Raw genomic sequence first — 13,410 nt, 5'->3', positions numbered from 1 at the left:
TATTTGAAAATATTCTATCTGAATGATTAGTGATGAATTTATCGATACCAGTGTTGATACACATCAATAGGAATGTCTTTATCTTCATCGTCTTGAATGGCGAGATGGAAGAAATGCCTTATGAGGGGCTGAGCATTCTCCGATGAGATGTGTCATAATTTTACACATTTTACAGCCTCCCCACGGTTTCCTCAACACACACACACACACACACACACACACACACACACACACTCCTATGCTTTGACGTCACATCTCCAGGAGCCATCTACGCTGGAAACGAGCTACATGTCACCTCACCACCTTGTTTGTCGGAGACTCCTGCAGCTGACCCATCATCAAGACCAACAGGTATTTCTTCAACCTGCTCTTGATGCTCCTGTAGATTTCTGAGCTCTGTTTTTGCACTCTTCTTTGAGAACAAAACGGACATCTTGGTCAAAAAAGGAAAAACCTACGGCCCAATGGATTCAGCAGGTTCCTGCTTCACAGTTCCTACGTAGCATGTACCCCACCCGTCGAATCCCAGCATTAGGCCTGCAGCGTGTATACATCTGTGTTTGCAAAGTCCTGGGGTCAAAAAGCATAGCCAATTATGTCCACACCCATCCCACAAAACTGATGACCCAAAGTGATAACTAAGCCAAGTACGCAGACGTCTAAGATGGTGCCCAGTAGACTCCACCTCTTGGGATTTGCCCCATGTGTGAGCCCCTTGAGAGTGCTCTAGAGCCATGATTACCAATAGAATACAACAGAGATGATGAGAAGCCATTTCTGTGACCAGGTTACAGAAGACAGTGACTTCCATCTTGCCGGCAGACTCTCTCAGCTTGCACACTTTGATGAAGCAAGCTATGGTGCCAGAGAGGTCCATACGGCAAAGAAGCAAAACCCTCTGTCCCACGACCCGTGGGGAAGTGAATCCTGTCAACAATCACGTGAGCTTCAAAGTAGCCTCTTCCCCAGTCAAGTCCTTGGATGAGACTGCAGCCCTGGCTGATGCCTTGATTGCAGTTTCGTGAGAGCCGCTGAAGCAGAGGGCCCTCCCAGACTCCTGACCCACAGTAGAAGTCTGAGATAATCGAAGCGTGATGTTTTAAGATGCTACATTTTGGAGTAATCTGTTAGGCAGTAATAGCCCACTAATCCAATTACGGCCTTTCAATATCCTTTTTTATAACGACATGATATAAACAGGGGTTTAGACATCAGAAATGTTGATTCAAACCCAGCCAGCCCTGGCTACATGACCTTAGCTGACTCGGCACCTGATCCCCTCGTCTATCAAAAGTATATGGAAACAACTAATAAGGTAACAGCCATGAAGTGGTCAGTCCAGGGCCAGCCCCAGTAAACTCACAAACGATAACAATTTACTCCTTGAGTTATTGCATGACCAGCCACTCCCCACCTGACATTTTTAGAAAGTCTTACCTAATCATTAGAGAACCTTTGTTTCTTCCAAACTAGTCGAATCTCTAAATTCTAATCCTAACCTATGATAACGGCAATTATTCATGGAATTCAATGAGTCTTGTACTTCTTTCTTTCCTGCACACCAAACCCTTTAGGCAAAAATAGCAGGCATTTCTGACTTACAGATTCTATTCTGTGTGTCTTTATATAGATGGTGACCCTATCCTTTAAAACCAAAATTGCCTGGTCAAAAACGTCTACGCGGACTTTTGAAAGCAGGGAGGGGAAAATTGAAAATAGGGCTGTTCTGGGACGTCTAGGACAAAAAGAGTCATTATTTACCATAGTACTCTCAAAGAGATACTATTTGCCTAAATTTCAAAATATTAGTTAATTATTTAAAACCCAGAGTTTTTGTCAAGGGTCTTTTCCCCTTGTTTCCTTTTCTTTATGTAATTTTGGGGAGGGCATTCCACATTCCATTGACGTCTCATCTTTACTTAATAAGCTCTAAGAAAAAGAAGCCATCTTTTTTTTTTCAATTTGTTTTCCATTTGTAATAAACTTCACTCAATAACATTACAACAGGAGTGTCTTTAAGCATTCACCACCCTGCTTCAGATGATGACTGCCAACTTTGTTTTTGTGGCTAACTCAAGGCTTCACTAATTGCCAAAAGGGGCCTTATGAAATTCTTCCAAGTCCCAAGCAAAATTAATTTTGATTCAATTCAATTTCCTGACATTCTTTTAGAAGAATAAGAAATAGCATCAAAGTATAACCCAAGGGTGCCACAGGCACAAAGCCTCGGAAAATCACTGGGCCAAGCCAACGATCGGTAAACTATGGCCCCCGCAGGCCAAATCCAATCCTGTTGTTAAAAATAAAGCTTTATTGGAACACAGCCCTGCCCATTTGTTCGCACACTGCCTATGGCTGCTTTTGCATTCTAACAACACAGTCGGATAGTTATGGCAAAGGTCTAAAATATTTACTATCTAGGGGTGCCTGGGTGGCTCAGTCGGGTAAGCGTCCGACTTCGGCTCAGGTCACGATCTTGTTCCCGAATTCGAGCCCTGCATCGGGCTCTGTGCTGACAGCTTGGAGCCTAGAGCCTGCTTCAGGTTCTGTGTCTCCCTCTCTGTCTGCTCCTCCCTTGCTCACGCTCTGTCGTTCTCTCTCTCTCAAAAGTAAATAAACATTAAAAAAAATTTAATATTTACTATCTGGGCCTTTACAGAAAAAGTTAGCTGATCCCTGCTGTAAGATATCATATGTCTGTTAAAAACACACCTAAATTCAATTCTCAAAAGGATTCTGCCATTTTAAAGAATCCGAATCACAAGGAGAGAGGTAATAAGCAATTCGATCGCCTTCCAGGCCCCGGGACCATGAAGCTGGATTTTTTTCCTCCAACGCAATGGCACAAAAGCCAAAACATCTCTGAAGAGAAAGTGGCAGAGGAAAACAAACGAGTGACGAGTGACGGCACCGCGAAGGCGGCTCTTCCTCTCCTGGCACATTCGGCCCTCCCCTCCACCCCAGCCCCCCCCCCCCCCCGCCGGTTCCTGGCATACCTCTCCAACGATGTCGGTCTGAGACCCAGCGTCGCAGAACTGTTGAGGTAAAGAATCGCCAAGCACACCTGGATTGTGAGGGAACTCCGGCAGAGGGTCGGTGAGAGAAAAGCTATTCCTGAAGCCGTCGGTCAGCTTGGCCAGGCTCTGGAAGAGAAGGAAACGAGCCGCCTGAACAGAGGTGGTGACGCTTCCCTTCCCGCTGAGGGCCGCCCCTGGCGCCGGCCCACCCCACCCCTCCCCCACCAGGTGGAGAAGCCAAGTTTACCGCCACGTGCACCTTTAATACAATTCTTCGTCATTTACGTCCCCCTGTGACCGAGTCCCCCTGCCAGCATGTGGATAACGTAGACAACTGCCGGGGTACCACTGTTACTGTTTTTCTTCTTTAGGAAACACAGCATGTTTCAACACACACACACACACACACACACACACACATGCACACGCGCACGGTACCTATGTGAGACGGTGGATGTGTTAACTAACTTTATCGTGGTAATCATTCCAGATTATATATGTATATCAAATCATTAGGTTGTATACCTTAAGTTTATATAATTTTGTCATCTGTACCTCAATAAAAGGGGGGAGCACTGCCATCCAAAACGTTCTATCAATAAATGAGTCTGAGATGAATGCCACCTTGAAATTTTGATAAACCACACAGAAGCAAAACCACTCCCGGATGATGTTTACGTATTTTCACAACCTGGTTTTTCAGGTGACTGTACACGACCAAGAGTCATCTCACGTGATGTCAGTTGGCCAAAAACCAGAGTATGTCTTCTGGCACACGTAACCCCTTTGGGTGCAAGTCAAAGAGCAATGAGATTTTCTACAAGTTTTTAGAAGACTTTTGAACGTTTTTATCTTCAGCAGACATGGCTGCGGACACCAGGACGTGCAGGAGCAGTATAACACACGTAGCTGGTTCTGGCTCTAGACAAAGGCATCTTGGAATGGGCCGGTACCATTAAGCTCATAAAAGAAAGACAAAACAACTTCTTTGATTTTACTAGAGAGGACGTTCCCCATGCCTCTCCCAGGAGCGTCTCAGAGAAGATGCGGGGGTCTGAAGCTTCTTCTAGAAATTCTATCTCCAGCCCCCACAGTGGGGAACCCACTCGAGGCAACTGGGCGGTCGCCCCCGCCCTGCACGCCTGGATCGGCCAGTGCGGAGCAGTTAGCGCGACCTCCGGGGGCAGAGCCTCCAAGCCCCCGTGGTGAAATGCCGCTTGGTTCACCCCTGGGGTTTAGGCTCACGTTATGATGGGTGACATCCATACAGCACCTTGTCCGACACCGCACTCAGAGGCCTCAGTAAATGGCAGTAGCTGTTCTTGCTACCAGTGCTCGGAGACAATCTAACCGTCGATCGTTTACTTTCATGACCTGGAGAGGGCGTGTGAAAATACAGATGTGTGGGCCACACCTCCAGAGCCTTATCTAGTAGGCCCGGGGCAGGGCCCGGGAATGGGCAACTCAGTGACCACTGTGGGGACAAGTCTGTTGGATCCTTGACCTCAGGAAGCACTGCCATGGAAGGCAGCTATCTGTGCACCTGTCTCATTTGGCCTACGAGTCTGAGCTCTGCTTCACGTGCCCTTGTATGCCCTACATTCTGCGGAATCTAGACCGGTGCCTACTAGGTACTCAGTGTGTGGAACACGAAATGAAAGCCGTAACAGAAACATCTGAAAGCACCCGAGCATCAAGCAAAAAGGCCAGCGCGCGCCCATTTGCAAACACTCAAGCTTTTTCTAAAAATAACAACATCTACAGAAGCGCGAGGAACAAAAAAGAACACGATATAATGCTCCACTGATGGCAGCCACGGAACCGAAACGTACGCACGCAGTAGGGTACTTTGCGGCCACGTCAGGGCATGAAGCAGCGCATGGTGGACAGATGCCGAAAAAGAGACGGGGTGTTATGGTTAGGTGAGGAAGCCGGGGCAGGGGAGCAGCAGGCATAGTCCTAGCTCCCCGTGAGGATGGCTGAACACGCGTTCACACTCTCCCGCGGCTGCATAAACACTAGCCGGGTATACGGGAAGCTAATAATAGTTACAGGAGACAAGCGAATGAGGCAACGGCAAGACCTCTCATCATAGACTTTTTAAATTATTTTGATTATTGAACAATAGGCATCACCCATTTTTGCGGCTTAAATCGTGTCCTCCAGAAAGTTACGTTCAAGTCCTAAGAATCTGGGAATGCGGGCTGCTTTGGAAATCGAGTCCTTGTGGACGGAATCAAGTTAAGGTGAGGTGATACAGAATTAGAGTGGGTTCTAATCCAATGACTGGCACTGTTATAAGAGGAGACCATTTAGATGCGGGGACACAGGGAGGGCACCATGTGACGAGGAAGGCAGAGGCTGGAGCAATGCAGCTACAAGCTGGGAGATACCAAGGAATGCCAGAAGCTGGAAGAGGTGAGGAAGGATCCTCCCCTACCGCCTCAGAGATGGCAGGGCCCCGTCGGCACCTTGACTCTGGCCTTCTGGCCGCCAGACCCTGGGAGAATAAATTTCTGTCGTTCTATGCCGGTGTGTGCTCCTTTGTCATGGCGGCCCCAGGAATAACTAATACCCGTTTTGAAAACATTTTAATATACAGTATACATAAATATACACACATAAAGAACACATATACACATATATGTATGATATATATGCGTGTTTTTAAAAATATATGGATTGCATATATAATACATATATAACATAATATATACGGTAAGTACATATTTTCCTAAAATTTTAAATAAAAGACAGACGCGTAGGCAGGCAGGCAGACGAACGGACATGGGATCTGAAGAGTGCCAGGCCCCTACCTGCATCAGGTCCCGCCTCTCCTTCTCGCCTGTGCAAATGGCTTTCTTGATGGTCCGGAGCTCACTCATTATGGCCTGTGCCTCATCCAGCTTGTAGTTGGTGTGAGTGCTTGACATCTTACGATCAATCCTGGTTAAAAAATAAAAATAAGAGATTATAACACTCCATTACACAACAACAACAACAACAACAACAACAACAACAACAACATAACTCAAAAGCTTTACAGAAAGGTGGGAAACGGTTAAAAGCGTTGTGGCAAAGAGAAATAAAGATCCCATAAAACCTTTCTTGCTTGTGGTAAACACGCAGAGATGAGCCTTGGCCGGTGGACGGTTTCCTTTGCTCCAGGAACATCCAATGCAGGTGAGGACCTTCGAATCAGGATTCCCATGACCTCTACTAATGATCAGGCAACAAACACTGGCTTAAGTAATATCCTGAGATGGTAAACTCCTCTCTGAGAGGGGGATTATGTCTTACTTGTTTATCCCCGGCATCTGGGTTAGCGGTCAAAAGTGTCTATTAAATAAACATACGAATGACATCTGTGCGCAAGGAGAGCATATGGGAAACAGCAAAATGTTGTGAACTTTTAATAGCGATGCCTTCTATAAAATTGGAAACTCTGTCTCCGCTACCTTCTTCCAGCTCATTCTCGTTCTGATCTCCCTCTCTCTCTTTCTCCTTACTACTCACCTCCTCAGTTCTTTCTTTCAATCCAAACATCCATTCATCCATCCTTCCTTCCATCCATCCATCCAAACTCCCTCCCTCCCTCCCTCCCTCCTTCCATCCTTCCCTTCCTTCCTTCCAGCCAGGCCGCCCCCAGGCACACAAGGCCTGCTTCCAGGTGGTGGAAACAGAGCGCTGACCGAGAGACTAGGCCTGGCTCTGGCCTCCACAAAGCAGGCCGCCTCCCGCATACGGCACGTCCTTTGTCTCCCTCCCTTACCTAAGTCTTGAGGCTTGGAAACCCGCAGGGCTAAAGCAGTTGGAATACTCTGATCCAGAAAGGGGCACGAACTCCGCCGCTTGAAAGTGGTTAGCATGCCTTTCAGATCCCAGACCCACCATTACGCAGGTTCCGGTTCGACACCGTTCTTCCCCACGTTACCGGAAAATCTGGATCCTTAACGGCCAGCCCAAACTCGCCGGTTTTCCGCTCACGAAAGCCTCCCGGCACACTGGTGAGGACCAGTGATGCTGCAGCACTACAGCGGGACCCTGGGCAAGCGGCTTGGCCTCTGTAAACCTCGGGTTCACGTTTCCCCCACTTAATGAGGAAAGGCCAGGCGTGTAATGTTGGCGGTGATTATTATTATCGTCAGGATAACACTGAATCTGTGTATTCATGGGAGAAAAAGTAAATAATTCACCAACTCTGGTTCTTTAGGCCCGGAGTTGATCTGAGCTCTCACGACCCTTGGAATAAGAGAAGGACAAATACACCAAGGCAGGAAGCCATTCCTTCCCTTTGGAACCGGGCTTCAGGGCTCCACGGCCACTGCCGGCACTGCATCAGCTGCAAATCACGCATTTACGAAACCTGGCCCTGAGTTCTCTTTCACGGAGTCAACGCCACGGGCCCCCACCCATCCAGTGGTGACACGCTTCCATCCCAGCAGGGCCTGGCCACGCGTTTCCCCATTCCAGCTGTTCTCCAGAGAACCAAGGGTCTCCAATAGAGGGCGGAAATAAGAGGCCGTCCATCTCACAGCGCCACATCCGCCGAAGAAGTGGCCCGGTTTTTCTTGCAGGGAAAAGCTAGACTCGTTTACGTAACAGGGTCTCCTGGCACCCATCCCCTGATAAAAGGCTTTCCAATACATCTCATTTAATGTCACAGCCAACAACCCGCAGAGGCTCATGAAGTCGGTAGAAGGGTTCCATCGTTCTCAGACAAAACACCGAGGCCGGGCAAGTCTGACTTCCCTGTAACAGTCAATGCCCGGCGCCTCTGCTAACCAGGTCGACTGCTCCAGAACGAAAAACGCAGCAAATAGATCCTCGCCTGACGCCGACACCCCCGTGGAGAAATGAACTCCGCTGCACCGAGCACAAGGTTTTCAAGTGCTTGAAAATCAAAGCTAATCAAACGGCCACAGAAGTACAGACACACGCTCCCGGCGCTAAGGCTGTGACGTGAGACCCTACGCATGTCAGCTCCAGCTTTATACGTAAGTGCTGTGACTTCCTTACGGCTTTCGGTAGCGAGAACGCCTGCGCGTGGCCATCACATCAGTAAACCCAGGGGCTGAGCCAGCAGCCCGTCAAGGCACCAGGCCCCGTGACGGAAACGGCTGCCACACACAGGAAAACAGGCCGCAATTCCCTCAGGAAGAGGGATCGGCAGCCCCGTAATTCATGCCGCCGGCGGACGCTGCACAGCACCTGGGAGAACGGAAGTTCAACTTCAAGGCCACGGACCTGCGCTCTGGCCTTGGCTATACCCCAGTGGCTCTGGGACCTCGAAGAGAATGCAGATTGGCCTAGAACGGCTGTCTCCGCTCTGTGCCAAGGGTGTCCGGCGCGGGGAGCAGGAGCGGCTACAGGGAGGGCCTGTCTAGGGCTCGAGGACCCTCACCCCTGCTTCAGCGAGCACCTCCCCTTTGCTCCGTCTCAGACATTCTGGTTGGTTCCATAGAAGATGTCATGTGCAGGAAAGGGAAAGGAAAAAGATTCCGCTGCTAAAAAAAGTGCGAAAGCTATTAGGGAACATGATCTTGAAGTCCTGGTATTTCAGAGAGAATACTGTTATTTAAAAACGGTTATAGGGGCGCCTGGGTGGCGCAGTCGGTTAAGCAGCCGACTTCAGCCAGGTCACGATCTCGCGGTCTGTGAGTTCGAGCCCCGCGTCGGGCTCTGGGCTGATGGCTCAGAGCCTGGAGCCTGTTTCTGATTCTGTGTCTCCCTCTCTCTCTGCCCCTCCCCCGTTCATGCTCTGTCTCTCTCTGTCCCAAAAATAAATAAACGTTGAAAAAAAAAAAAACGGTTATATACCATTATTGTATTGTGCATCATATTTCACAACTGTATGTCAATATTAATGGTATAGAACAGAACAGACAATCATCTAAAAGGGTCATTATGTATTATGCAAATATAACCTTAGGTAAACACTCTATACGGTATATATTATTTGATTACACTATATAATTATATAACCAGTACATTACAACAGTTGAACGTGCCAAGCACCTACTAGGCACCAGGGTCTTGCTGCACGCTTGGCGTCTGTCACCTCGTTGAGTCCCCTCAGCAGCTTTATGAGGGAAGCATAACCCTCTCAGATTTTATAATGAAAAACCCGAGGCTCAGAGAGATGACCTCCGCGGCCCCAGATGACAAGCTAAGATCCGGCAGAGCCGCAGTGTTTCGAACCCACGTCTCCCAATTCTCAAGCCTGTGTCGGATCGCCAAGTACAGTGCTGCCCCCTTGATCCCACAGGCATACTCCTGCTCAGAGCGGCCAAGGTCGGGCCCATATGCTTTTCTAAGGGCAGGCCAGGCTTCACAGAATCCCAACCACTTCCATTTTTCAACGATGATAAATTTCATCTAATAAAAACTTCAAAGGGAATTCTGCAAAATTCATTTCTTTGGGAGTTTTCTCCCTTTGCTCCAATTCCCTCTAGAACTTTGGTCAAATTCAGAGGATGTGGTCAGTGATTTGGTACTTTCTAAAATACCAATATACTCCATTTCATAAAGAAGATCGTAACATCTGTGACTGCCAAGGAACTTTTTCTTTTTTTAATTTTAATCAAGAGCCCAAGAGAGTGCAGATACATCCCAAATAAAATGACAGAAAAGTGGTAACTGTCAACAAAAGGTAAAAACTTAAGTTAGGACGCCCGGTGCTATGATCTGAATGTTTACGCACCCCCCTTCACATGCTGGGATCCTGACCCCCAGGGGGATGGTGTTAAGGGGTGGGGCCTTTGGGAGGCGATGAGGTCATGAGGGAGAAGCCCCCATGACTGGGATCGGTGGGATCAGTGCTCTAATAAAGGAGACCCCCACAGAGTTCCCTGCCCCTTCCGTCCTGTGATGCCACAGCAAGATGGTGGCTACACAGAGGCCGACCAGGCTGGCACCTTGATCTGGGACTTCCGGGCTCTGGAACTTTAAGAAATAAATTTCTATTGTTTATCAGCCACCCAGTCTGTGGTATTTTGCTTTAGCAGCCCAAATGGACTGAGGCACAGTGTAAAAAAAAAAAAAAAAATCCAGTACCCAGACCACAGTCTCCACGTTCCAACAGCTTGAAGCAGCCTCGGGGAGGTTAAGTGACTTGCTCAGGGTCACGCAGCCAGTAAGAGGCACGGTGAAGTTCACACCAGGGCCGCTCACACCGGCTCTCAGCCTCTTCAGCGCTGGGCCAGCAATACGCTCAGAGTCAAGGCCTCCAAGTTCACACTGTGTCACAGCCGAAGGCCACCCCCCACAGCCAGTCAGATGTGGTCCCAAAGTAAACCGGTGCCCTCCAGGGTCTACTTTTGAAAGAAAGGGTTAGAGGGAAAAAGGAGAAGGTGCAGCTTCAGGCGATGACAGCAGTACGGGTGAGAAGGCATTTCAGAGCATCTACGAACCTCCACCTTCTACTACCCTGGTTTCCGTATCTGTTGTTGGATTTAAGACGTCAAGAGAACCGCACCGGCAAACGCAACACCAAATGGCTCCTTCAACCCACAGCTTGGAAGAAAAGGGCTGCCAGGCCGCTGAAGATATTCCATGTTAATACCACACATTACAACCCAAAAGAATGAGGAGTTTTGTTACGGCTCCACCTTTTACATCACCGGCTCTGGCAAGGGGCCCTGAAGGGACCTCAGACGGCTTCCGGCAGCTTTCTATCAACAGCAGGGCCTGTGTGCAGCAGCAGACCTGTCCCGCGACCAGGAACAATGTTCTTTTTGTTTCCGCCCCACTGCTGCACGCTTTCCAGTTACCTGAGCGGTGCCGGGCTTCCGCACGGGCTGTACCTGACGGGCCATGTTACTGGGAAACTGTCGGCCTCAGCCTGTGCCGACTGTGAACGATCCCATTCTCTTCTGAAAACGCTAAATCCCCTTGGAGAGAGAACGCTCATTCCCATATCTAATACCACGTCCTTCTAGTACAGACTGCTCGGGAGCGTGCAGTCACTCTTGTCTGAGACACGTGGGTTTCACTTTGCGCACACCGCCCAAACGGGAAAACGTTCATCAAGCAATTACGAGGCTCGAAGCGAAAACAGTACCCCGTGGCGAAGAACGTGCCCCCTGGAAACTGGTCGTTGGAATATTTCGTGAGCCCCTCTCTGTGATGTCAATAGCAGGAATGAGGAACAGGATTTCTTAAAACACAACAGAGCACGGCACGTAGACGACAAGGTAGTGCCGGAGGGCGGTTAATAAGAAGGTGACCGGGCCGACGTACACAGTCCTCCGGTGGTCCAGGCAGCCCAGAGGGTGCCAGTGTCCAGCAGTGACGCGAACCGCATCACAGCTCCCAGCGGGCAGGAGCGGCGACATCAGCCACTCCGCACAGCACCCAGGGCCGGGTCCACTCGTGCCACTCAGCCCTGCCCTGTGCCTGAAGCGTCTGGGTCCTGAGGACCCAGCAGGGAACAAGGCAGAGTCCTTGTTCCCATGTGGCACGATGCGAGTCAAGAAGAGAGACCACAAAGAATAAATCATTAGGGCAGGCAGCGATCGGCGTTTTAAGGAAAACGAAGCCAGGTTCCGGGACAGAGTGTGACGGAAAGGGCTCCTTTTTAGGTCCAGTGGTTAGCCAAGGATCTTGGCAAGACACCATCTGTCCAGAAAACTACAGAAAGGAGGGAACAGGCAGGCAAGTAGAATTTGGGGGAAAGAGTGTTCCGGGGACAGGGGGCTGCAAGTTCCAGTGGGGAGAGCCAGCAGGGCGGCCAGGGGGTGGACACAGAGGAGTGGGGGTGACACTGGGGGAAACGAGGTCAGGACAGGGGCCAGATCATCCGGGGGGACTGTATTCGAAGTGAGAGAGAAAGCCCCGGAGAGCCACAAGCACAGGCGACATTTGAAAAGTCCCCACGGCCACAGCGTGAGAACGGTGAGCCGTAACAGCCACCGTGCTAGAAGCTGGGAGAAGGGAACGGGGGTCAGGTGTGATAACAGCACATCAAGAACAACGGGTGGTAAAAAGGTGGGCAGGACAGTGCCCCCTGCCAAAGCGTCTCGGGCTGTCACACCAGCTCTCGGGGACCTCACGGGTGTCTCAGTAGAAAAAAGGCTTCAACGGCACGTAAGCGTGGGAAACTCAGGGTGAAGCAACGTTAAATGAGCTTTCTGGCTGCAGGACAACTGGGAATCTAACACGAGGTACGTTCCAGATCTCCAGGAGATCTAGAATAACTAGAGAGGGAACTCTCCCACACCCACTGGCACACTCAGCGCATTCTTGTACATCACCCGTTCGGGGAGCTGTGCACATGCCACTCCTGAGCCCTCCGCCTTTGCCCCTGGAGGGGAGTAACAAGTTACATTAAGATAATTTTCCCAAACACCCTTCGGAAACTTTAGGGCAGGGAGCGCAGCCGCCTTTTCCCTGGAAAAGCTCAAGTTTTCTAGAAAAAGACTTCCGTTACCCGTAAACGCTGCTCTGATCGTCTTTTAGCAAGAGCCTCAAGAGAAATTCAAATGACAACCACGCCGAGATACTCTCTCCCGCCTCTGCGCCTGGCAACGACGCGAAAGCTCGACAACACATTCTGTCGGCACAGCCGTGGCGACAGAAACTCACCTGTCGGTGGCGGGGAGGCAACGTGGTAGAGAGAGGGATCTGGCCACATCTCCTAACGCGACCAGGGCATTTACGCTTTGACCCAGCAAACCCTTATCCTGAACGCCTTCCTACCCACACGGGCACAGCAGCAGGTGTAAAGCTGATGGGAAACGTTATAAACGGGCGAATGAGGCTGACGATGCCAGGACCCACCAACGATCTCCGCATCCCAGGAAATGGGACTTTGCCCAGCCCAGCCCCTCCCCCTCCCCCCGGAAAAAAAAAAAAGAAAGAGAACCTGAACTCAAATCAGATCAAGCCTCACAGACTAATGACACTAGTTTGCATAAGTAGCAAGGGACAGAGGAACGTGTCAAGTGAGCCCGCGAGGGCCAAAGCAGCAAAATCCAGTATCAGGGACATTCTACAGGACAAGCGAATTAGTTCCTTCGATGAATTAAGTCGCCAGAAGGAAAGAAAAAAAAGCGCAGGGGCGTAGAGATTCACAGACACACCAACCAAACACACCGTGTGGGGCTTCTCCGAACCTGGACCAAACGAAACAGAGAAACGGGAAACGTGCTGGAGAGGGGACGATGTTACGAGAGGACTGTTAAGTGGGGAACAGGTGTTGTAGCTACGTTTTCAAAAGGGATCCGTAACTTCAGAAGAGCCATTTATGGACTCAAAAGGGTTCCGGGATTTGCTTCCGTAAGGCAGCGAGGGTCTCAGGGGTGCGGCAGGGTGACAAAACAGGACCGGCCCCTGTGTGGTGACTTTTGCCGAAGTGCGGTCAAGGCCACGGGACGGTTCCACGATACTATTC

The 13,410-nt window shown here is 49.9% G+C and overlaps 1 protein-coding gene across 1 annotated transcript in view; it reads right to left on the bottom strand.

Annotated features, from left to right (window-relative positions):
* WWC3 (WWC family member 3) overlaps nucleotides 1-13,410 on the bottom strand; it is a 118,675-nt gene that overhangs the window by 41,076 nt on the left and 64,189 nt on the right. The window contains exons 6-7 of the mRNA XM_023249413.2: nucleotides 5,834-5,963; nucleotides 2,997-3,143 (exon numbers count right to left, since the gene is read on the bottom strand). Coding sequence (XP_023105181.2) covers nucleotides 2,997-3,143; nucleotides 5,834-5,963 — 277 coding nt within the window. The remainder of the gene's footprint in view (nucleotides 1-2,996; nucleotides 3,144-5,833; nucleotides 5,964-13,410) is intronic.

This window comes from Felis catus, chromosome X (assembly GCF_018350175.1).
Source record: "Felis catus isolate Fca126 chromosome X, F.catus_Fca126_mat1.0, whole genome shotgun sequence".
Taxonomy (NCBI): Eukaryota; Metazoa; Chordata; class Mammalia; order Carnivora; family Felidae; genus Felis; species Felis catus.
Note: the sequence above shows the minus strand (reverse complement) of the source record. Positions and strands in the feature narration are given on the sequence as shown.